This window comes from Carlito syrichta, unplaced genomic scaffold (genome assembly GCF_000164805.1).
Source record: "Carlito syrichta isolate Samal-C Ts95f unplaced genomic scaffold, Tarsius_syrichta-2.0.1 Scaffold91636, whole genome shotgun sequence".
Lineage (NCBI taxonomy): Eukaryota > Metazoa > Chordata > Mammalia > Primates > Tarsiidae > Carlito > Carlito syrichta.
The window spans coordinates 200,519-224,773 of record NW_007035732.1 but is presented as its reverse complement, the minus strand read 5'-3'; the positions used below and the strand labels follow the sequence as shown (position 1 = coordinate 224,773).

At 37.2% G+C, this 24,255-nt stretch overlaps 1 protein-coding gene across 1 annotated transcript in view; it reads right to left on the bottom strand.

The window, feature by feature from the left end:
• Positions 1 to 24,255, bottom strand: part of LOC103262111 (MORC family CW-type zinc finger protein 1) — a gene marked incomplete at its 3' end in the record, with an annotated part of 81,438 nt that overhangs the window by 8,072 nt on the left and 49,111 nt on the right. The window contains exons 9-10 of the mRNA XM_008059722.1: positions 7,188 to 7,313; positions 596 to 675 (exon numbers count right to left, since the gene is read on the bottom strand). Coding sequence (XP_008057913.1) covers positions 596 to 675; positions 7,188 to 7,313 — 206 coding nt within the window. The remainder of the gene's footprint in view (positions 1 to 595; positions 676 to 7,187; positions 7,314 to 24,255) is intronic.

Below are 24,255 nucleotides of genomic sequence, written 5' to 3'. Positions count from 1 at the left end.
TAAAATGACCTAACACACAAAGTGTAGTGGCTCATGCCTGTAATCTCAGAATTTTGAGAGGCCAAGACAGGAGGATGGCTTGAGGCCAGGGGTTTGAGATCAGCCTGGGCAGTATAGCAAAACCTCATCTCTACAATAACAAAACAAAACAAATTAGCAGGGCATGATGGCATGCACCTGTAGTCCCAGCTACCTGGGAGGCTGAGATGGAAGGATCGCCTGAGCCCAGGAGATAGAAACTGCAGTCAGCTGTGATCATGCCACTGAACTCCAGCCTGGCCTGGGTGAGACTCTGATTCAAAACAAATATAAAATAAAGTGACCTAATGCAGCATCGTGACAACCAGAGTTTCTAATATATATTTATCTAGTTCCAAGGGTATTCAAGATCATACTTACAATAAATATATCACAATTAGACAAACTAAGAGATGGAAAGCATGTGTTATGAAGTTCCGAAGAGGTAAAAACTACATTTGATTAACTGTGGTAGCTCCTACAATGCTTGGAACAGTGTTTGTCTCAGAATAAGTGTGAAATTAACATATGTCGAATAAATGAACATTAGTGATGTAGGCCACAGGTAAACACATACCAATCTTTACTGCTTCTTCTGCCTTTTTAACTTCATTTTTAAATACTCCTTTAAAAGAAGATGTGACATACAGATACTTCCTGGAAAAAGAAAAAAAAGAAGAATATAATCAAGTTAGATGATCATTTTAAAGTACATAAAAAGACAATGTTCTTTAGTAAGACTATATACTCCAGAGATGCATAATTATTAAGAAAGAGTCATCGAGTAAGTTACATCCGGCTGGTAAATTGGCAGACTTTATATCTAAGAAGAACTTTTTTGCCTGTTAATACTTAGACATTTTGCGTCTGTAAGGGAATTTCAGAAGAGAGGTAAGAAAATCTCTGCCCACACAAATGTTCACTTCTACATATAAAATAGGATCATTTTCCTGAAAAGAAATTTTTTTTCTGAAATTGCTCCATTATCAAAGTTTCTGGTTAATATGCATAGCCCTCTTACTCAGATCATCATTGACACCAGATAAACTACTTCTCCCGGTCCCCAAACAATTATCTCTAACTGAAATGCTCAGAAACACACATTAGTATATCATTTTAACTTGCTAAAGCACATTTTCTACTTTATTGATTGAGATGCCTGATTCAAAGCCTACTGCTTTAGTAACAGTAAAGATGCTTTAGAACAATAAAGGAAAACAAATTAATATATACACACAGTCATAACTTGAAGAGAACAAAATGTAGGTGGGGAAAGCTCTGTAGAACAGAGGTTCCCTAATACAGTTAAAACTGTGTCAACTGTTACAGAAGATTATTGGGACCGGTATTTTAAAAGTTAGTTTACATCTTCATAAAGAGAAACATTCCAGAATAATTGGTTTGAGAATGCTCAAAGCTCTAAATGTACATCAATAAGAAAAAAGTTACATAAATCAGAGCACTGTGCAATATATTTAACAATGACAAAGACTTCCCAAGATATAACTAAGTGAAAAGAACAAGCTGTACATAATTTTATGTTTAAAAAAAACCTGTGTGTGTGTGCCTGCATGTGTAACTATGCAGAAAACAATCTGGAAGAATATTTACTAAACTAGCAGAGGTTTCCCTTTGGGGAGATCACGCACTGCTGGAGCAGGGAATGAATGACAAGTGGTAAAGGAGGCTTTTAGTTACTTTATTTTGTCCCCATACTTAATTCTGTGATGTTTAAATGTTTATTAATTGTACTATTTAATGAGCAAAACAGAACCCTCCATGCTACAGAGAAATAAAAATATAAAGAAACACTGAGTAATTTTAAAGGCTTTGTGTTACAGAAATATAGAGGATAGCATACATGATACAGTGGTTTGAGGGACTAATTTAATCAGCACAACTTGCAGATGTTTAAAGTTTTATTGACATTTAATTTTCATACTTATAGCATTTGTCCAAAACACTTTGGCTAACAGAAAATACAGTATTTTAAAACTTAAGTTGAAGAAACAGACTACGAGACAAGACTACAGTTATAAACTTTTATTAGTATAGAAAACTAGACCACAGTTATAAATCCTAAGTACATTGTAGTATTCAATCACAATTATTTTATTTTTTTAAATTATGAGAGTTTGTCTGATTTAATTATATACTGTAAAAATAGTTATAATCCTTCATTATTTCTTACACCGTGTAATGAGGCAGGATCAAGAATTTTCTGGCTAGCATGTTGAAAGCTAGACCTGGATGTCAAACAGGCTTCTCAACTTTAATACGAATGAAGCGAGGAGAACTACATGCACCATTACACTTAACCCCTGCATCTGCACCTCCCCTGTCACCCCCATGTTTTTGTTCAGGGGAAAATCTCAGAAGACCTTTGGGACCTTTCATTTTCTCTCTACCCCACATGCAATCCATTGGCAAGTCTTGCCGGCTCTATCTCCACAGTAAATCTGTAATCCAACACTTCTCATCACTTTCACCACTACCTCCTGAGCTCAAGTCATTCTCTTTTCTCTCCTAGAATGCTGTAATGGGATCTATCCTCCCTAATCTTCCTTCCTTCCTTTCTGTCCCATAAAACAGCCAAAGTAATCTTTTAAAAATTTAAGTGAAGTCATTCCATTTTCAATCCAGCCACAACTTCTTGACTTGTTGCTCCAGAATCTACCTGATCCACCCTGTCTACATTATCTCTTCCCAATCACAGTGCTCTAGCTAGACCAGGTTAGATTCCAGCCTTCGTACTTGCTCTTTCTAGAACCATCTTCCCATAAAATTCCTGCATAACTCACTGTGCTACCCACCCTCCAACATGTCCCCTAGTGGTTCTTGCTTCCTGGTATTCATGCCTGTGCATGTTGCCCTCCCACACTGAACCTAAGCTGACCTGTATGATGAATAGGATGTGGCAGAAGTGAAGGCATATGACTTTTGAGGCTGTTTCCACTGTTTTCTGTTGCATTGCTCACTCTAGTGGAAGCCAGCTCCTAACCCATGAAAATACTCAGGCAGACCTGAGCAATGGTCTTTGTAAAGAGGAACCAACTTATCAACCATGTGAAGGAGCCACATGGGAAGTGGGTCTTCTAGTTCCAATCAAGCCATCAGCAAACCCCAGCCCAGATCTCTCAGCAACTTCATGAGAGACCTGCAAGACAAAGACACCCAACTGAGTCATGCTCAAATTACTGACCCATAGAAACGGAAAGATCACAAGCAGTTCCTCATTTTATGAAGTCACTAAATCTGGGGGTAATTTGTTATGCGGGGATAGAGAGAACTAATATGTTCACTCTTTCAGTTAACTTAGCTCTCTGTACAAAGTGACTTCCTTGATTTCCTACCTAGAATAGCCACCCAGCACTCCCATAGCTCTCTATTTCCTGTCCTGCTTTACTTCTCGTCATGGCACTTACAATTACCTGATATTCTATCACCCACTTTCATTTACATAATTTTCCCCTCCCCTACTAGAATGGAAGCTCCTCGGAGCAGTTTCTGCTGTTGCTTGTGCTGCAGGCCCAGTGCCTACGAGAGTGTCTTGCACACAGTCATCGTTCCATCCACTTGTTATTGTTCATTTGTATAAGTAATAGCTACGGTCGGTTTTCAAATATTCCAGGAACTTTGCTGAGTGTTTTCATGTTTTATTTTAATCCTCACAACACCCCTAACTGGCAGAGGAATTCCCAATTCACAGTGGAGGAGAGTTAGACTCAAGTAAGCGCCAAAAGTCCACAACTAGGAAATGACAAAAACAAAACTCAAATGCAGGTTTGGCTAATTGAAATTTTGCTTCTAATTATTACAGTACTATATTAGAAGGAGATAGAACTAATTTATGATGATAAAAATTCATAAATGGATACAGAAGATACACAGTGCCCAAAAGAGTCACTTCCAAACTCACTAGTCTGGTGAGGCGGGGAGAGTGTGAGAGTGGGGAGCATCTCTGTAAAATGAAGACTGGTCCAGAAGCACATAGAGTGATAAACACATATATAAACACATAGATAAACAACATAGAGTGAATGGCCCTGAATAACTTTAAAAAGACCACACTGCTCCTAAGGAAGCAGGGCCACTCCGATCCCAACTCATCTGAGTTCTTTTCAGTGCTACTGAAAAACAGAGCTTTGGATGACTCCCTTAAAGAGCTTTCTGAGATGACCATTTTACTTCTCTTTTTTTTTTTTTTGAGTTGGAGTCTCACTCTGTCACCCAGACTGGAGTGCAGTGGCTGCTCCCAGTCACCGTAGCCTCGACCTGCTGAACTCCGACGATCCTTCCACCTCAGCCTTCCAAGTAGCCGGAATTACAGGCATGCGCTACCACACCAGCTGATTTTTTGATTTATTATAGAGATGAGGTCTCGCTGCCCAGGAAGGTCTCAAACCCGCAGGCTCAGGCAATCCACTCACCTCAGCCTCCCAAAGGCACGGGATTATAAGCTGAGCCACCGAGCCTAGCTACTCCTTCTTTAATCCTAATATGCAGCAATTTAATGTCTGTATAAATACTTCTCTACTAGAGAACTCAAAGTCAAAGAAAACCAGTAATGTTTTTGCCTAAGATGAAGTAACATAGCCATCTAATAACTTGTCTGTACAGATACACAATATTTAAGACTCCAAGAATTACAGACTCATAAAAATCTTTATGTTGAAAGAGACCTGAGAAATCACCTAGCTGAAACTCTTCCCAAAGTCATAATTTCTTCAACAAGCGAGACTCCTCCAGGGACAAATGTGTACTCATCTTGGGTGGGAGTCCCTTCCACTATGGATAGCATAAACAACTTCATTAATCTTATGCCAAACTCATGGCCCTCTCTGAGTTGCTACACTGCATGCCATGTCTGTGTAAAGAAAACAAATTTGCTGTCCTGGACACACTGGATTTCAAATTTTCTGGTCATTAAATCTACTAATTGGACCAGGGGCTAGCATTCAACCAAAGAAAGCTATGAGAGCAGCCAAAGTCCTCTGAAGTAGCTTGTCCCTAAAGTCTGTCCAACAGGGAAGTCTTAAAAACCCACGCCTAGAGAAGCAAATGCTTGTTATACCCAGCAAAGAAAATTCAGTAGAGCCTGGGTATATCCTGGGCAACCCTGGGCTGTTGTTTCGGGTCTCCATAACCTCACAGTCATGAAAACACTGAGTCAAAGATGCCAGCAAGTCTCCTGCAATTTCAGAAGTTTATTATAGCCAGCGTGGCCAAGTAGACAGAGTAGTTAATCACTTTTTAATACCCTTTAAATGCCTCTATGTCACTCAAATAGGGCCAATACCAGCTCTTAATCTGTTCTAACAGAGTCATTAGCGCTACAGTGCCTTTTAGGGAAGAAAAAAAAGGTGTAGGGGTTAGTTATCCCATTAGGGATGGGATAACATGGAGGAAATTACTCATATTTTTTATGCCAGACTTTTGCAACCAGAAAACCGGAGAGGAAAATTATATGTAAGTAAAATATGGCAAAGTCCTAAAATATAATGACATAAAAAATAAATCTTTCCGTACTGTAGATACCAAATATCAGATTTAACAGTTTATCAGAGCGTCAAATGAAACTTGGCAAAGGTTCAAACCTCCTTAAACTTATTTTAGGGAAATATATATACACATGCATATATATACACATTATACTTACGTCCTGGTAATATACACATATAAGAATATCTCTATGAAAAATGAATAAAAAATACACTCAAATGGGAAACAGCCATCACTTGATATGAGTAATTTTGGTCGATTAAATTCAAATTACTGTAATTCCCTTATAAAATAGAGACAAGTCCACATTTTCCATTGGCTTAAACCGTTTTTTTACCCAGTCTCGCTGAGAGAAATCATTATTTTGGAAAGATCAGCAATATTGATTGATCCCAGACACCCCTGGTTCTTCCCAGAAGAATGAGACAGATGAAGAGGAAACATAGCCATTGTCTTGCTAGACTCTGGTGTGGCCATGTGCTCTTTGAGCTATGGCTGTCACCATGCTTCCTGGCTGTCACCATGCTTCCTCCCCAACCTTGAGAAGGTGAATCTTCTCTCTTCCTTCTTTTTCTCTCTCTAATTTACTTCTAAATAAACTTTTCTTTCTTTGCCTCAAAAAAAAAAAAAAAAAAGAAAGAAAGAAAAGAAAAGGAAACACTGCTTTGATATTTATTAGGGAATGAACAGACTAATTTATAGGGAAAGTCTCAGGCTTGATATACTTTATTTTCCAAAGATGATCTGCAGTACAATTAGTAATCAAAAGGAAATGAGTAATCCATTGGTGGTCTGGTCAGGGAATAAGATGCAGAGATCTATAATTTTTAATATTAATATCTACATAAGTGATTGCAAGGCCCCAGGACAGCAACTGCTTTTTCATGAAAATAAGACAAGAAGACAAATGTAGGTATATTACAAAGAGTTAATGTTATATAAGGGAAGAAGCAAAAAATTTGGATTAGTAAAGAATTTGGAGCCACAAGATTTGAGCTATTTTCCAGTTTTGACATTTCCTTATCTCTATAATGCTGATGATAAAACCTAACCCACAGTGTCACTGCAGAAATCAAATGAAATAGTGCAGGTAAAAAGACACATATAGAGACAGTATGCAAGCATTAAATGTTTCTTCCAACAGATACTAAGCCTCAAAACTAGATTAATCTTATCTTTCTTGTGCTTTGTAACTAGAACAATCTCAGACTCACAGAAGAATATGATAAATGTTTGGTGTATAAATAAATGACCACCCAGGAACCACATCAAAAAAATTGCAGTTCTGACTGCATACATAGTTGGACAAGATAGATTTTATTATACACAAATGTAAACTTTAAAAAGGTTTATGCTAAAGTATAAAAAGAAATAAAATACTAAAGAACCAGATATGTATTTATAAATATATTCATCTATATGCATAATATCATAAACATGTATGCATATTGCTTAATAGTTCAAACATGTTGTGTAAACAGAAAATCTAAGTGAACCGTGACCTTTTAATGGAACTAATTACAGTCAAAATACTTGAGATTTACTGAAGCAAAAAACAAATTTCTACTTGAAATGATCATCTAACCTTGCAAGTTCACTACTGTGTGTTGCTGCTACTGCCAAATAAATAAAAACTCTATGAGGATAACTGAAGAAAGGTGAGTTACCTGGGTCTGTAGAGGCAATAACATAGGTGTTTAGTTTTAACTCTTTTGGCTTGAATGAATATTCTCATCCATGGATCAAAATACAGAACAGATGTGTAAGCTCTGAATGACCATCTTTCTGGAAAACTAAAATGAAAACACAAAAGGTCACAATAGAGAGGACACAATGATATCTCTTTGAGAAGAAAAAAAAGACTATCAGGTTATTACGGTTACTATTAGAAGCTTCAGGAACTCTTCTTTTAAAACCAGTGATGCCACAAACACCAGCAAATCTTACAACACTCACTTCATTAAGCCTCTAAATCCAAGGGGCCCCATAAAGAGCCTACACTTGGTTAGAGCTGAACTTTTGGTGGCAACCAACAGATTCTAAGTAAACTTATATTAGCAATCGAATACATACTTTCCATTAAAGCGATTGACCCAGGAGGACAACATCAAGTAAAAAAAAAAAAAAAACCCGAAATCTTCCTATTCGAACATAACAAAAAGAATCTAGACTTCTATAAGTGAAAAGAATTTCCATTAAATCACTGTAAACAGAGAAATACAGTAAAAAAAAAGGTTTCATTTGCTTTTAAAACTCTGAACAAGAATCATAAAACTTCATTCCATAAGGGCAATAAATATTAAAATGAGTATTTATGACCAGCTGAGGGAAGGAATCTGATGAGATGTGATAAGTAAAAAAAAGAAGAGAAAAATAAAGGCTGGGAAGGCAACAAAATGGGAGCAGAAACTATGCAAAGAGCCTCTGAAGAAAGCTACTCTTGTAGAATTGCAACTTGGGAAATCGCCATGTCACTGTATATGAATAACTCCAGGGACCTTCCATATTAAAGTTCATTTATAAACTGTAAATCCCTTCCAATTAGACAAGAAATAAAGACCAAAAACAAGTCTAGCCATTCTTAAGAAGTGGTGTTCTTTACCACTGGGATGGAGAAAAGGCTACTAAGAAAGACTACAAGGTCATACAGAGAGCAGGGAGCAGTAAACACGCTATTTTTACAATTCTGCCTCAGTCCAGATTGAGACAAAGATAATAGAAAAAAAAAATTAAGGCTGTCGGAGGGGCACTACTTAACAGGACGACACTACTGCCAGTAATTCTATAAGATAGGACGGAGTTCCAGGGAATTTTCACAGTTAAGATGAAGCCGTAAGTCAGGACTTGATTTTAAAACTGTTTAAAAAGAAAGTCTTTTAAAGTAAATCTTGAGTAGAATTTTTTCAGTGCAAGTTATATAAAAATATCTAGTCCATTGCTATCATTTCATAAATACTAACATATTTTTTTAACATAACAAAATAGGCCAGTTGCATTAAGGTGTTGCACTATGACGTGGTTGCTTTTATAATATCAGAAGCTGCACAAGTATGTTCTCATCTGTTAAAAGGAAAGATATTACCTTAGGATGCTTGCCATTATTTAAATCCTTTCTGGATCTCCTGATTTGAAATTGTTCTTAGAGTTAGCAGCTCCCTGCCTGATAATGGACCAGGTACTCAGTGTCTCTAATGAGCCATGTGGCCCCATCCCTCTGCCTCCCTCTCCCCCCTAACAGTGTCCAGCACTTGCCGTCCCATCCTTGTGCTAGTATGACCAGTGATGAGGGCAGGCTTATGAGTGAGAACATGCAGTATTCAGTTCTTTGTTTCTGTGACAGAACACTTAGTATGATGGTCTCCAGCTGCGTCCAAATTGCAGCAAAGACAATGATTTTGTTCTTCTTTATGGCTGCATAATATTCCATCGTGTATATGTACCACATTTTTTTTTATCCAGTCCACTTTTGATGGGCATCTGGGTTGGTTCCACACTTTTGCTATTGTGAATAGTGTGGCAACAAACGTGTGTGCAGGTGTCTTTTTGGTAGAGTGATTCATGTTCCTCTGGGTAGAGATTGATGGATCATATGGAAGCACAGTTTTTAGTTCTTTGAGAGTAGCTCTTGCTTTTGACTCTCTCAAAGCTGACACATCTCTATCACTTGAAGACAGAAGTCAAAAGTAATTTAGAGCCAAGTTTGAGAATGTGAGACATATGGTAAGAAATCAGACTGGCTAAAAAAATCTTAGCTAAAAATACACACACACACACACACACACACATATTTACATATATATAATATATATAGACACTAATACCTCTTTTTGACTGCTCAATTCATTCCCTCATTCAGTAACTATTTTAGCACACATGTTGGGGATCCTCATGATACCCCCTATGTTAGGCGAGTCACTGAAAATACGACTCGTGGGCCTTAGCCCATAATTGGACTCATGGCTAAGATTTATCACAGTGTTGTACTAAGGACATACACTGGCTCATAAGGGGGGAAGACAGGTAGAGCCTAGAAGAATCCATGTGCCAGCTTTCTTATGTTTCCTCCCTCTCATGAAGGGTCATACACTGCACACTCCTTCCAGCTATGAAAACGCGATGACATACATGTGATGTTTCTGCCTAAGATGGCTCATTAGAGACCTGGCATCCAAGATTTTTCTGGAAGCTGGTCACACAGGCACCTTTGGCCTAGTACATATTAAAGTTCCAGAAGGAAAGCAGGTTTTCCGCCTACACCATATTGTTTTCACGTCTAGACAGAGCAAGCCACACTTGTCAGTTGGGAAAAGTCTTATATCACTGCAGGCAACTGTTTACCAGCCAAGTTCCCAAAAGCTGGTCATGGACCAATTCTGCAAGCAAACCTTTCTGAGGATAGGCACCAGATGTGATGACCCACTTCTGTTCACATGCCTACTTTTACAACTTTCTGTTTATTTGTGACAAACAGAATGGTAACACTTCTTACCTGTGATGTCTTATTTGTGAAGACAAATACAACTAAAATATAAAAACCATATGTAAAATGGACTGCCCCATTGTAAAACTTGAGCTTCTTTGTGTGAAGCATTAAGATCTGACTTCCACTTAACTCCCAGCCTCATCTCTTGCCAGCTTCTGTCCAGACAGGACCGCCCTCAGTTCTCCAGTCATAAGCCTTGGCATATTCAACTCCTCAGTCACTCTTGGTGAGCAACTCTTCACCCTGCAAGATGCAACCTTGAGATCTCACTTCCTTGGAAAGCCTTCCCCCACTCCCCAGGAGTGGTGAAGAGTACTCCTTTGTGTCACCCACCCTCTGTACCTTCCCTGTCACAGCACTTGCCACTCCATGTTGTCATTGCCTGTTTATTTCTTTGTCATGTTGCTTGTATTCTTGTCAATAAATATTTGTTGAATAAATGACAATCATGCCAGACTTCCCTGGCTTAATTTGGAAAGAACATTAGAAGATTCCCTATGTAAGAAGAACTTTTTGATGAATGATCACCTTCAGTGACAATGCTATCAGTCTTTATAAATAAAGACATCCACTTGGGAAAATGAGATACAAATCTGCTAAGTAGTCAGGATATCTTCAGAAGATCAAAGAAAAAAATACTGTTACTCTACACTCACAGGAACTGCTTTCCATATATTCTTCAAGAGTTTTTCTTCTTGTTTTATCCTAAATGTTGTTCTTTTCTGTCTCCTTACACTTTACCGGAAGTGTCCATATATCTATCTTTTTCTCTCACATTCTATTTAACTGGCTGTGATAAGAAACTGAAGAAAAGAAAAGACAGAACAAACTCTCCAAGATACATACACACATACACACACACACACAAACACACACACACACAAACACACACACACACACACACAGTCACATGACAGATGTGGGGAAGAAGAGAGAAGAATATCAAGGCAAAACCCGGCTTTGTAATCTATAGAATACAGGAAGTCCCCAACATGCAAACAAGTTCCTTTCCAAGATTACATTTGTAAATCCAATTTAAGTCCAACAAAGTTAGCCTAGATACCTAACTAACATAATCAGCTATATAGTACTGTACGTATTTTACAGGTTATAACGACATCTGGTGGAGAGAAATAATACATAAAAGAACACAGGTGACCATCCTTAAAGTTCGTAACTTGAAGGTTCGTATGTAGGGAATTTACTATATAGTAACAGGAGATGAAGTAGAATCAATGCTTTTGTTCCCTGCTGCATTGGATATTCTTAACAGTCTATAATAATTTAGCCTCTAGTTGTTGCTGTGCCCTCTTTTCCCCCCAATTTATCCACATTATTCTGCTGCCATTTTAAATGTTACTCCACATACAGCATATCATGGGTGCATTGCCGTACTGTGGCCACCAAACTGTGTTAAGGACAGGAGAGGGGCCAGGAAGTAGGGGCCCCTGGCCAAGGCCACTTCTAGTGATTCAGATTCTCCATAGCTATAGTCTGGAAATGTAAATTGTTAAAAGTTGAGTAAGGTGATTCCTTCAGCTCTTCCAGGTTTGGAAACCACTGCCTGGTAGACCTAGTTGACTGTGTGGTATGTATGGCAGGTTGCCTAAAAGAGGGAAGGAGACCAGTCTCTCACAGGTGAGTAAGTTTGGACTGAGGACACCATCTGAGACATACAACCTCTACATTATGTGGACATATAGACAAAAGATCCCCATCCAGCCCAACAACTGAGCAACCTTTGTAAGGTACAGAGTTGAGAAAATTACTCTAGGCTAAATTAGGTCCTTTTTGCAATGTCTCAAAAGTGCCACATTTTTATTCATGAAAATACTATATATTACAATCCAAATTGTTTTCTAAGCTATTGCTCAAGTCCTTACAAAATCTCTGAAGGCTTCCTGAAGTTGAAATTAACAAGGTTTATATTATTTTGAATGCAAAGAAGTACATAAAGATTTTTAACTAGTTTAAATCCTGAACTTTGAAGGGGATAACCAAATGTAATCCTAGCATAGATTATACCTAAAAGAAATTACCTCCAAGAGGTAATTTAAAAGAAAAGTTATAAGCTACATGAAGTAATGGAAATGCTTCCTTTGTGACACCAACGGTTTGGCAAGTAGCACATTAGAACAACTGGAAGCTGTAACTTCTGATGTGTTCCCAGTCAGCTCAGTTAAGACATAAACTAGAGACATTATGGAATGCTGCCCAAGGACTGTCAACTCAGAAACATGCTGGCAATGTGGCACCTAAATTTCAAAACATTACTTAGCACAGACTTTCAACACCATTACTCTGCATTATATTCTCACTCTCTGAGCTGTTTGGGGGATGGTTTTCTCTAACTGCCTGAGATCCTGTGTCATGGTAAATTTCAGGGAAAGGGCAGGCCCCTTTGATGAAAGTCAATTCCATGATATGACTTTTTTACTATTTTACTAGAGCCTGTGCTTTTTTGAAGTTTCTTAGTAAATTGATATGTGTAATATTTACAACGTTTAGCAAACAGTAAGTCACTGAAAATAACATGTGCACAAGGAAATCACAAGCACAATAGACCAGGTAAAATGGAAAGATGTTCAAGACAGTAGAGAGACAGCCCATGGAATGCGAAAAAATATTTGCCAATTGTAAATCTGACAAAGGTCTAACATCCAGGATCTTCAAGGAACTCAAACGTGCTGAAAGAAAAAAACAAACAGTCCTATTTTAAAAATGGGCAAAAGATATAAATAGACACTTCTCAGATAAAGACATACGAGCAGCCAACAGATACATGAAAAAAATTCTCAGTCTCACTAATCATCAAAGAAATGCAAATTAAAACCACACTGAGATACCACCTAACTCCAGTCAGGATGGCCATCATCAATAACTCAAAAGACAACAGATGCTGGAGAGGATGTGGGAAAAAGGGAATACTTCTACACTGTTGGTGGGAATGTAAACTAGTACAATCTCTGTGGAAAACAGTGTAGTGATTTCTAAAAAATCTAAAAATCAACCTTCCATGCCACCCAGTAATCCCTATTCTGGGAATATTCCCAGAGGAACTCAAATCACTCTATAATAAAGATATCTGCACATGCATGTTTATTGCAGCATTATTCACAACAACAAAAACATGGAACCAAGCGTGCTGCCCATTGACAGTGGACTAGATAAAGAAAATGTGGTACATTTACATGATGGAATATTATGCAGCCAAAAAGAAAAACAAAATTATGAACTCTGCAGCAACCTGGATGAAATTAGAGTCTATAATAGTGATTTATCACAGAAACAAAGATCTGAGTACCACATGCACTCATTCATAAGTGGACTCTGAACATTTATCATAATACATATAGGAATACTATAATACTATAAGAAAGGGATTGGCAGTAGTGGGACACTGCCAGGGAGGAGGGGACACATAACATCAATAAGGGTACGCATACTTTACCTGTATGATGACCATGTATGTACCTAATCCTCATTTGTACCCCACATTTTTAAAATAAAATAAAATAAAATAATTGTTTTAAAAAAATGAAAAGATGGACTTGACCTCCAAAAAAGGGAATCAGAAAAAATGCGATGGGGACCAGGCCTTCACAGTTTGGAATTCAAAAGAGATTTCAAAGGTAATAGAAGCATTTTACAAAAAGCTTCTAAATTATCTCATCTTAATGTAAGATCCCCAATGATTTCCAGGGATGGATGACATTAGAACTCACACTGAGAGTACAAACACCTTCCAATGAAAATATTGGGCAAATCCTTGGAAAATCATTGAGATACTGACATTTAATACAGTTCACCTGAATTTAATTAATTTGTTGTTTGCTATGTACCAGACACTGACTTACTTTCCAGAGCATGACAGTGCTAGAAAGAGGTGTTGTAGAAAAAAGGAGGCCAGGCTTGGTGGCTCAACCTGTAATCCCGCGCCTCTGGGAGGCTGAGCTGAGTGGATTGCCTGAGCCCACGGGTTCGAGACCTGCCTGGGCAGCGAGAACTCATCTCTACAATAAATCAAAAAATCAGCCGGGCGTGATAGCGTGCACCTGTAGTTCCAGCTATGTGGAAGGTTGAGGTGGAAAGATCGCCGGAGCCTAGCAGGTTGAGGCTGCGGTGGCCGGGAGCGGCCACTGCACTCCAGTCTAGGCGACAGAGTGAGACTCCAACTCAAAAATAAATAAATAAATATATACTGAGATTTTTCCATGTGCCGGATACTGTGCCTATTCTATCTCTATAGCAGTCATATGAAGTAGATGATGGTATAGCCTCATTTCATAAGCGAGAATACTGTTCAGTGCCCGTAGATAACTTGCCACAACTCAAGCCACGTGATAGTATATGAGCTAGGGCTCTGGTCTCTTCGATTTGCTCCTACAGAGCTGGACTCAAGGATCTCATGCCATGTTTTCTAATTCTGTATGTACCTCACTATATAGAATAAGTTATATGGCATTAGACAGCCAATATCCTCCAGCTATTCTTATTAACTTCATGTCTTTACCAATAGACCATGTCATTATGTAAAGGAATTATTTTTTGAAAAAAATACATTGATGGAATCAGATTGTTAGTCTGATAATACATATTAGCCTCTTGCTGAAATCTAAGGAAGATTATTAAGAAGCCTGTGAGCCCAGAGAGGAGGGAGAAAAGGGGAAGGTGGCCTGAGAGAGCATAGGTATCCACAGCCTGCTGCAGAACACTGTAAACACGATTTCTCTCTGGGTGAAATGAGAAGTCATTGGAGACTTTTGTACAAAGAGTTTTTAAAAGATTGTCAGCCAGGCTCAGAGGCTCAGCTTGTAATCCCAGCACTTTGGGAGGCCGAGGCAAGTGGATTGCCTGAGCCAGCGGGTTCGAGGCCAATCCGGGCAACTTGGCAAGACCTCGTCTCTACAATAAATGAAAAATAATTAGCCAGGTGTGGTAGTGCATGCCTGTAGATCCAGCTACTTGGAAGGCTAAGGCAGAAGAATCACGGGAGCCCATCAAGTTGATGCTGGGGTGGCCATGAGCACGCCACTGCACTCCAGCCTGGGCAACAGAGTGAGACTCCAACTCACAACTCACAACACACACACACACACACACACACACACACACACACACACACACACGCAAAGACTGTCCAGGCTACTACCGAGGGGTGAGGTTGAAAAGACTGTCCAGGCTACTACCGAGGGGTGAGGTTGAAATAGGTTTTAGAAGGCCAAGGTGAAAGTAGGAAGACCAGTGGACTGGAGTGGGAGGTCTACTGCAATAACTGGGGTGAGATATGATGGTGGCTTAAAGTTGGATTGTAGCAGTAGAGATGGTGTTTGGAGTTTAATCTGTTAAATATTTTGAAGGCAGAGCCAATATGAAATTAGCAAGTTAGAAGAGTCTTCCAATTGCTGAGTATGAAAAATTAAGAAAAGATAAGATCCACTGATAAGCACACATTGGGAATCAATAAAAGGTAAGAGAAAAATCCTAAAATTTCTCCAAGGGAAAAAATGAGTAATCTACAAAAATTCGGTAACCACATCTACATCAGACTTATCAACATGAATTCAAGAAGTCAAAGAAGCAATATGTTTCAAGGGAAACTATTTTTTCAGCTAATATTTCTCTATCCATGTAAACAAATAGGGAGATGGAAGGAAAAAATGGAAACTTTTAATGATACAAAGCTTCCAACTTTCAACAGAGTCCAACAGACTCTGAAGGAATTATGTGAAAACATAATGCTTGCCTGTAATCCTGCGCCTTTGGGAGGATTGGATTGCCTGAGCCCGCGGGTTCATGACTCGCCTGGGCAGCGAGACCTCAACTCTACAATAAATAAAAAAATCTGCCGGGCGTGGTAGTGCGTGCCTGCCATTCCGGCTACTCAGAAGGCTGAGGCGGAAGGATCGCCAGAGCCCAGCAAGTCGAGGCTGCAGTGGCCGGGAGCGGCCACTGCACTCTTGTCTGGGCGACAGAGTGCAACTCAAAAAAAAAAAAATATAACGCTTGTATACCTAATCCTGAATTGTGCCCCACATCTTTAAGATAAAATATTTTAAAATAATAAAATATAATGCAGCAAATTAATAAATCGAAGAAAGAAGAGGATATGGGATGAAACACACAGTCACAGCAAAAATAAAAAATTAAATCTTATAGTTTAGTCTAAATAATTGATAGTGAAGAACATGATAAAATACTACAAAAATGTGAAACCCTAGATAAAACAATTTTAAGGGATGAAACTGGGAAGGAAGAGAACTGAAAGCATACTAAGGTCTTACCTTATTTGTGAGATGATATAGATACTAATTAACTTTATTGTTTGACAATAAAATAATATTTAAAATGTAGAAGTAACCCACTGAAAGAATATAGTGGAAAAACTACTCTGAAACTATTGGAATGAAAAAAATAAACTTTTCCCTTAGGGAAGGGAAAAAAAAATCACAATTCAATCATTTTCACAAAGGGGAAAGGAAAAATAAAGCAGAAAAAAAAAACAACCAAATAAAGAGCAAAGAAGGCATTAAACAACAACAAAAGAAAAAAGGTAAATACAAAACACTATTTAAGAAAGCAGAGCAAGTCCTACTATAGCAGATGTCACAATAAATGTGAATTAGATAAAAAAATAGAAGCACTTAGACTAAGCAAACAAATCTAGTTATATGCTGCTCATATGCAGCAAACTAAAATACACTGTTAGAAATAAAGCAGTGGCAAAATATACGTAGAAAAATATTCACCAAAAGAAAGTAAGTATAGAGGGGTTACCACTAGAAACACAAAAACAAAGTAGAAGTATTAACTGAGACATAAAGGAGTAGCATATATTAACAAAAGTTCACTTAGGATGATATATAAATCAAATCTAATTACTTGGAAACATATAGCAAAAACCAGAAGAAATACAAGAAACATCGACATAGCTATAAACATTGCAGAAAATTCTTATACACTGTTTTCAGAAACTGAGTACACAAGAAGAAAAGAACATTTGAATAACAATCAAAATCCTTAAAAGTTTGACTTTAAAATACTTAAAAGAAATGGATACAACTCTGTCCCCATAAGAGATTCAAATTTTTAAAGAATGTTTAAGGCAGAAGGCCATAAGAAAACCTAAAATATAGTCTAGATTCTCTGATCACCACACAATAAAGTTAGAACAACAATAAAAGGATGTTTGATCCTTTCCTCCAAGAAACAAACCTATGGACTTGTAGATTTTCTTAAAGTAATTTTGGAAAGCAACTCCTAACTATGGAGGAAATCAAAATAAAATTTACAAGTTATTTAGAAATAAACAAGTAAGTTCTACATTTTGAAACCTGTAGAATACAGCTATAATTCAGAGGGGAAGTAAGAGCCTTATTATTTAGATTAGAAAATGAGATTGAAAGGCAATGACTAAAACATATACCTTCAGGATACAGAAAGGAAGTAGAAAAAGAAAAATAGAAAAATAAACATACCCAGAAAAGGTAAGACAATAAAGAAATATAAAATAAAAATAATCCCAATGGATTTAAGAAAAAGAATCCAAACTGTTTCATTTTTAAAGACAACTAGAACAATTAAATTGCTCTGACCAAGAAAAAAAGATGGCAAATACATCATATAAAAAGAAAAGCTATAGGCTCAGAAGAAAGTAGAACTTTTACAAAAACTCCATGTTGACAAATTGGAAAAACTAAAAAAAAAAAAATGGTTGTTTTTATAAGAAATTACAAATGACAAATTTAAGCCCAAGAATTCCAAAATCTGAACAGATTTAACAAATCATAGCACAATTATAAAGTAATGAAAAAAGTAGTAAGACCATAAGACTTTCAGGGAAGTTCTGCCAAATCTACTGGCTAATACAAGGCTCATTTAAACTTTTTTTTTTTAATTTTTTAATTTTAAAATTGTGGGGTACATTTCAGGGTTAGGTATACAAATATTCACTGTGCAGGTACCCTTGTTGATGAGGTGTGCCCGCCCTTCCCCAGGCAGATTTCCACTACTGTCAGTCATACCTCTCCATTCCCCTCCCCTCTGCAGTTTCCTGCTACAGTCAATCCTTTTTTTATAGTAGTGTAGTGGTTGTTCAAGGTCCACTTATGAGAACATGTGATACTCAGCACTTTGTTTCTGTGAAAGATCACTCAGTATTACAGACTCTAAGTCCATTCAGGTTGCTGCAAAGTTCATGATTTTGTTCTTCTTTATGGCTGTGTAATATTCCATCGTGCATATATACCACATTTTTTTATCCAGTCCTCTTTTGATCGGCAGCACGGTTGGTTCCATGTTCTTGCTATTGTGAACAATGCTGCGATAATCAGACGTGTGCAGGTATCTTTTCTATAGAGTGATTTGAGTTCTTCTGGGTATATTCCCAGTAGGGGGATTGCGGAGTTATATGGAAGGTCGATTTTTAGAACTTTTAGGTATCGCCACACTGTTTTCCACAGAGGCTGTACTAGTTTGCACTACCACCAACAGTGTAGAAGTGTTCCCTTTTCACCACATCCTCTCCAGTATCTGTTATTTTTTGAGTTACTGATGATGGCCATTCTGATTGGAGTTAGGCAGTGTCTCAGAATAGTTTTAATTTGCATTTCCTTGATGACTAGTGGGCTGAGCATTTTTTCATGTATCTGTTGGCTGCTCGTATGTCTTCTTTTGAGAATTGTCTATTCATATATTTTGCCCACCTTATAATGGGGCTGTTTGTTTTTATTTTCAGCACGTTTGAGTTCCTTGTAGATCCTAGATGTTAGACCTTTGTCAGACATGGAGTTGGCAAATACTTTTTCCTAGTCTGTGGGCTGTCTCCCCGATCTCTTGATGGTTTCTTTGGTTTTGCAGAAGCTTGTCAATTTGATGAGGTCCCTCTTTCTAAACTCTTTCTAAATCATAGAAACGGGTGAACAAATTCTCAACCCTTCTATGAAGCTACCATAATAGTATATTATAGTATATACCAATACTAATAAGAAAATGAGTTTAGAAAGATTATGATCAGTCTCATGTGCAAACACAAAAGCAAAAAACTTAAATAAAATACCAGCAAAATGAACAGTGATGTAAAAGAATAAGTCATTTTCTTTGTGAAATGTAATAATGATTCAACATCATAAAATACATAATAATAATACACTACTTTAGCAGATTAAAAAAGAAAATTACCTCAACAGATGTCAAAAAGTGCTAAAATTCAACACTCACTTTTGTATGTGAAAAATAAATAAAACAAAATGTACTCAATAAACTAGAAATATATTTCTCAATTTCATGAAAGTCATTGATTAAAAAGAATAATAACTAGAACAAATATCACATACAATAGCCAAACATAAAACAATGTCATTAAGACAAAATATAAAGCAAATAAGCATACCTATTATTATCACTTCTATTTAATGAGCCGATTAATTAAAACAAGAAAAAATAAACACAAAGTATGAGTAATAAGAAGATACAAAAATGTCACCATTTGCAGATGATATTACTATATAGAAAATCTCACTGAAAACTATTAAAAGAGTTAAATAAATGGCCAATTAGAAAATTAACAGACAAAAGTCAGTAACTTTCTTATCTGTACACTAACAAATAAACAATTAGAAAAACAATGAGAAAAAAAATCTTATTTGAATGCCAAGAAGGGTCATAAAATATCTAAAAGTATACCTAACAAGAAATGTCCAAAACATATATGAAGAAATAATAACAGCTAACAATTGCATACATTTACTGTGCCACGCCAGGTAGTGATCTAAGCACTTTTCATGCCATATATCTCTTAATCACAACAACTCTGTGATATACTATTATTGTTACTATTGCTATTTTCAGATGAATAAACTGAGATTCTGTGAGGTTAAATACCTTTCCCATAACACCTCTTGTAGAACTGTTAAATTGAACCCAGTATTTCAAAGTCTTGTTCTAATATTATAAAACCCCACTCAACCATGTAAAAGAAGACATAGGCCAACCAACCCATAGGCCAGTTGCAGTGGCTTATGCCTGTGATATCAGCACTTTGGGAGGCAGAGGTGGGCGGGTCACTTGAGTCCAGGAGTTCAAGATCAGCCTAGATTGCATAGCAAGTTTTTGTTTCTAAAAAAAAATAAAAATAAAAATAGCTGGATGTAGTGGCACACACCTGTAGTCCCAGTTATCAACTATTCCAGATGCTGAGGGGGATGGATAACCTGAGCCCAGGAGGTCAATGTTGTAGTGAGCCATGACTGTGCCATTGTACTCCAGCCTGAAAGACAGAGAGAGACCCTGACTCAAAAAAAGTGTGTGTGTGTGTGTGTGTGTGTGTGTGTGTGTGTGTGTGTGTACCAACACACAAATGTTAGTTTTCCCCCGATTAATTATAAATTCAATGAACAACCAATCAAAACCCCAAAAGTATTTTTATAATGAAACTCAAAAAGTTGATTTTTAAAATTCATATAAAAAATAACATTTGCAAGAAAAAAACAATTAAAATTTTGAAAATAATAATGAAGGAAGGACATGGTACTAGTGGGGTGGGAAAAGAAAAATATTTCAATGAAAGGGAATAGATCATCACCTAGAAACAGATCCATGCAGGATAAAAATTTACTTTACATTAGACTATATTTGATTCATTTCAAATAAGGAAAAAAGACAACTATCTTATAAATGTGGATTTATTAGAAAAATATTAAATTAAGCCTTCACCCTCCATGCATACACACTTCACACAATATTCAAAAACAATACAGACAGATTTTTTTAAAACTATACAGAAATAAATTATTAGTATTAAAATAAATTATATAAAAATATTTTAAACCATGGTTAAAGAAGGCATTTTCTGAGTTTAAAAATAAAAAACATGTAAGAAAAATATTGACAGACCTTAAAACATTTTTTAAAAATTATATGACACAATTAACAATGTTAAAAGTCCAGTTGAAAGACTTTAGGTTGCAAATTAACAACACAGAAGGCAAGCTGGTTTCACCTCATTCACACACACAGAAAACCAAAATCAAATATATAGTACTGAGATTAACACCAGCAATACCCCAGAACTCAAATATGAGGATGAAACAGTTTCCAGGGCCACAGAGAAGTGAAAAAACTCCAAGGAGATAGTATGGAGATGTCCATATCCATGACTTCTCCTTCTCCAACCTCTCCCCTAACTTACGGTTTCTATACTAGAAAAGGCGAGAACAAGGTGAACAACCAGTTTCTCTACCATCCTGGGTTATCTAACAGAAGCCCCACCTCTGCTTCAACCTAAGGGAAGCATCATGATTGCCTAAAGGGAGAAATATCCCTGTGGACAGTCATAGACAAATGGGAGATGCAAGACTACCATCCCCAGTCGCAAACACTGTATCATGTAACTCAGTCAAAGAAGATGCTAAATCAGAGTGGCAGTTCAGCAGCACCACACTGTAGGAGATATGTTCCACAGGTTCCCTGGGCACAAACTATTAGCCAGCTTTCCTATGCTGCCATGAGAGCTTCCTTGGGACCTCCTTCATCAGGACAGGTGAGTGCTTTAATCATTTACTACAGCTGAGACACACACGGGTTACAGTGGCAACTAGTGCTGATAAGGCGGTAGTGACCTAGTAGAACAACAACAAAAAGAAACTCAACAGATGATTACAAAAAAATCTCTAAGCAAATATGTCCAACAAAAAACAAGTGAAGACAGAGGAGTCTGGAAGAAATAACAAATCCTTCAGTATGAAGACATAGCGTACGTCCATAAGAAACAACAGCAAACAAGGAACCATAACCTCCACAAATGGACAAAGCAAGTAATTAGTGACTGACCCTAATGAAATGGCAATATAGGAGCTCTCTGACCAAGAATTTAAAATAGCAGTTTTAAGGAAAATCAGAATATCCAAAATAACACAGAAAAGTAATTCAGAAATTTATCAGAGAAACTATAACAAAGAGATTCAAATAATTTTTAAAAATCAAACAAATCTTGGAACTGAGAAATACAGTTACTGAACTAAAAAAATCTATTAGAGTCACTCAAGAGCATAATGGATCAAGCAGTGGAAAAAATCAGTGAGTTCAAAGATAGGCTATTTGAAATTGCCTACAAGATGGAGAAGATAACCTAAAAAAAATAATCTATGAACTATTGCTGTCTAAGAAGAAACTGAGCAAAAGCAAAAGGTAGAAAGTATACTCAAAAAAATAATACATACCTAATCCTAAATTGTACCCCACATCTTTAAAATAAAATATAAAAAAAATTTTTTAAATAACAAAAAAAGTTCCAAAACTTGAAAAATGAATAAATATCCCAAAACAGGAAGGTCAGAGAATACCAAAAAATCTGATTCAGATAAGACTATCCCAAGGCATATAATGATCAAATTCTCAAAGATCGAGGTCAAAGAGAGAATCCTAAAAGCAACAAGAGAAGAGGAGCAAATACCACATAAAGGAGCTTCAACAGACTTCTCAGTGGAAACCACACAGGTCGGCAGAGAGTGGGATGATATTTTCAAAGTGCTGAAAGAAAAAAAATGCTATCCAAGAATGCTTTGTCCAGAAAAGATAACCTTGAACTATGAAAGAGATAAAATCTTTCCAAGACAACAAAAAATTTGAGAGACTTCACTACCATTAGACCTGTCTAATGAGAAATGCTAAAGGGAGTTCTTCAACCTGAAAGAAAAAAGCACTAATGTACAAAAAGGAAACATTTGAAGATATAAAACTCAAAGGGGTAAAAAGTAAGTACGCAGACAAACACAAAATAGTCTTTACATTGTAACTCACAATACTAAAGTTTTATTTATTTATTTATTTCCCAAGCCAAACTGTATTCAGCTTTATTAAAGATACTGCTCATAAAAAGTCATATTTCAGGCAGGACATGGGCAGACAATTGTTAACAGTATACAACTTTCAAATTACCTTCTTTAATGGACTGTCAAAATCAGAAAGCCATTATAAAACCCAATGAAGTCTTCGTTTGATGCTCTGAACAAGGAAAGTTTAGAGTGAGGGTTGATATCTCACATTTATAATATTGCTTGACAACTTTTCACAAGCTGATCCTGACTTTCAGGAAATGAAATGAAAATGGCAGAACTTGTCTGAAGATCCACAATCTATAAACACTGACATACTGGTAACCAATTATTGGGGGTCAGGTCCCAACAGATATCTGGGTTTAAGGCAGTTAAGTCTATGCTGAAGGCAGAAAGGGAGAAGAGGACATAAAAAATGAGCTTGCTTTTCCACACTACAAAGCATTTGTACCAAGGTGGCTATGTGTGTCAATGTCAGGGAATCCCTTCTCCTGGAAGCTAGGAGGAAGTTTCTGAAAACTAAAAGGGAAAGGTGTTTTCCCCACATCAATCCAGCTTTGGAGACACATTCTATTAGTGACATATGCCCATTTTCCAAAAAACAGCAATGAAGTGCTCTGTGTGCTAACAATATAGCTTAAAAAAAAGAAGTAAAACAAAATTCTACATTTTTATAAAAAATGGTATGTCAAACCACACAATCACCAGAAGAACAGTTATCAAAAATGCACATACTTCACTTGGCATCTCCAGCACCTTCAGCTTTCTGTGTCTGGCCTGTTTTGGCATCTCCCATTTTCTGCAGAGTTATTTCCCTCCTTGCCAGCATCGGCTTTTCCCTTTGGGTGCCTTCTCTTCCTTCTTAGCTGAGGCCTTCCTAGGCTTGGGCTCTGGCTTTGGAGGAGCAGGTTTAGCAGACAACCTTGCACATTTTCTCAGGGATTCATCCTACATCTTGACTTTATCTCCTTTAGCATCTCCGTCAGGTTTTCTCTTGGACATGGTGGGACAGTCGTGGAAATAAGGTGTCGGACGCGAGGATAAAGCAGCAGGGCTTTGGTTGGTCCAGGTCATTCCTGCCTCTTCTTTACACTGATCCAACACTAAAGTTTTAAAAACAAAGCTATTGGTGGTTTTTCTTCTTTGAAAACTTACCCATGGCAAGTCTTTCTGTCATGAATCTTCCTTCTTCCTTTTTCTTTTTTTCTCACTAATAAGTTTTGTTTAAAAAAAAAACTATCACAAACAATAATAGCTACAGCAATCTGTTAAAAGTTATGCTATAAACTGGGCTCGGTGGCTCAGCTTGTAATCCTGCGCCTTTGGGAGGCTGAGGTGAGTGGATTGCCTGAGCCCACCGGTTCGAGACCCACCTGGGCAGGGAGACCTCATCTCTACAATAAATCAAAAAATCAGCCG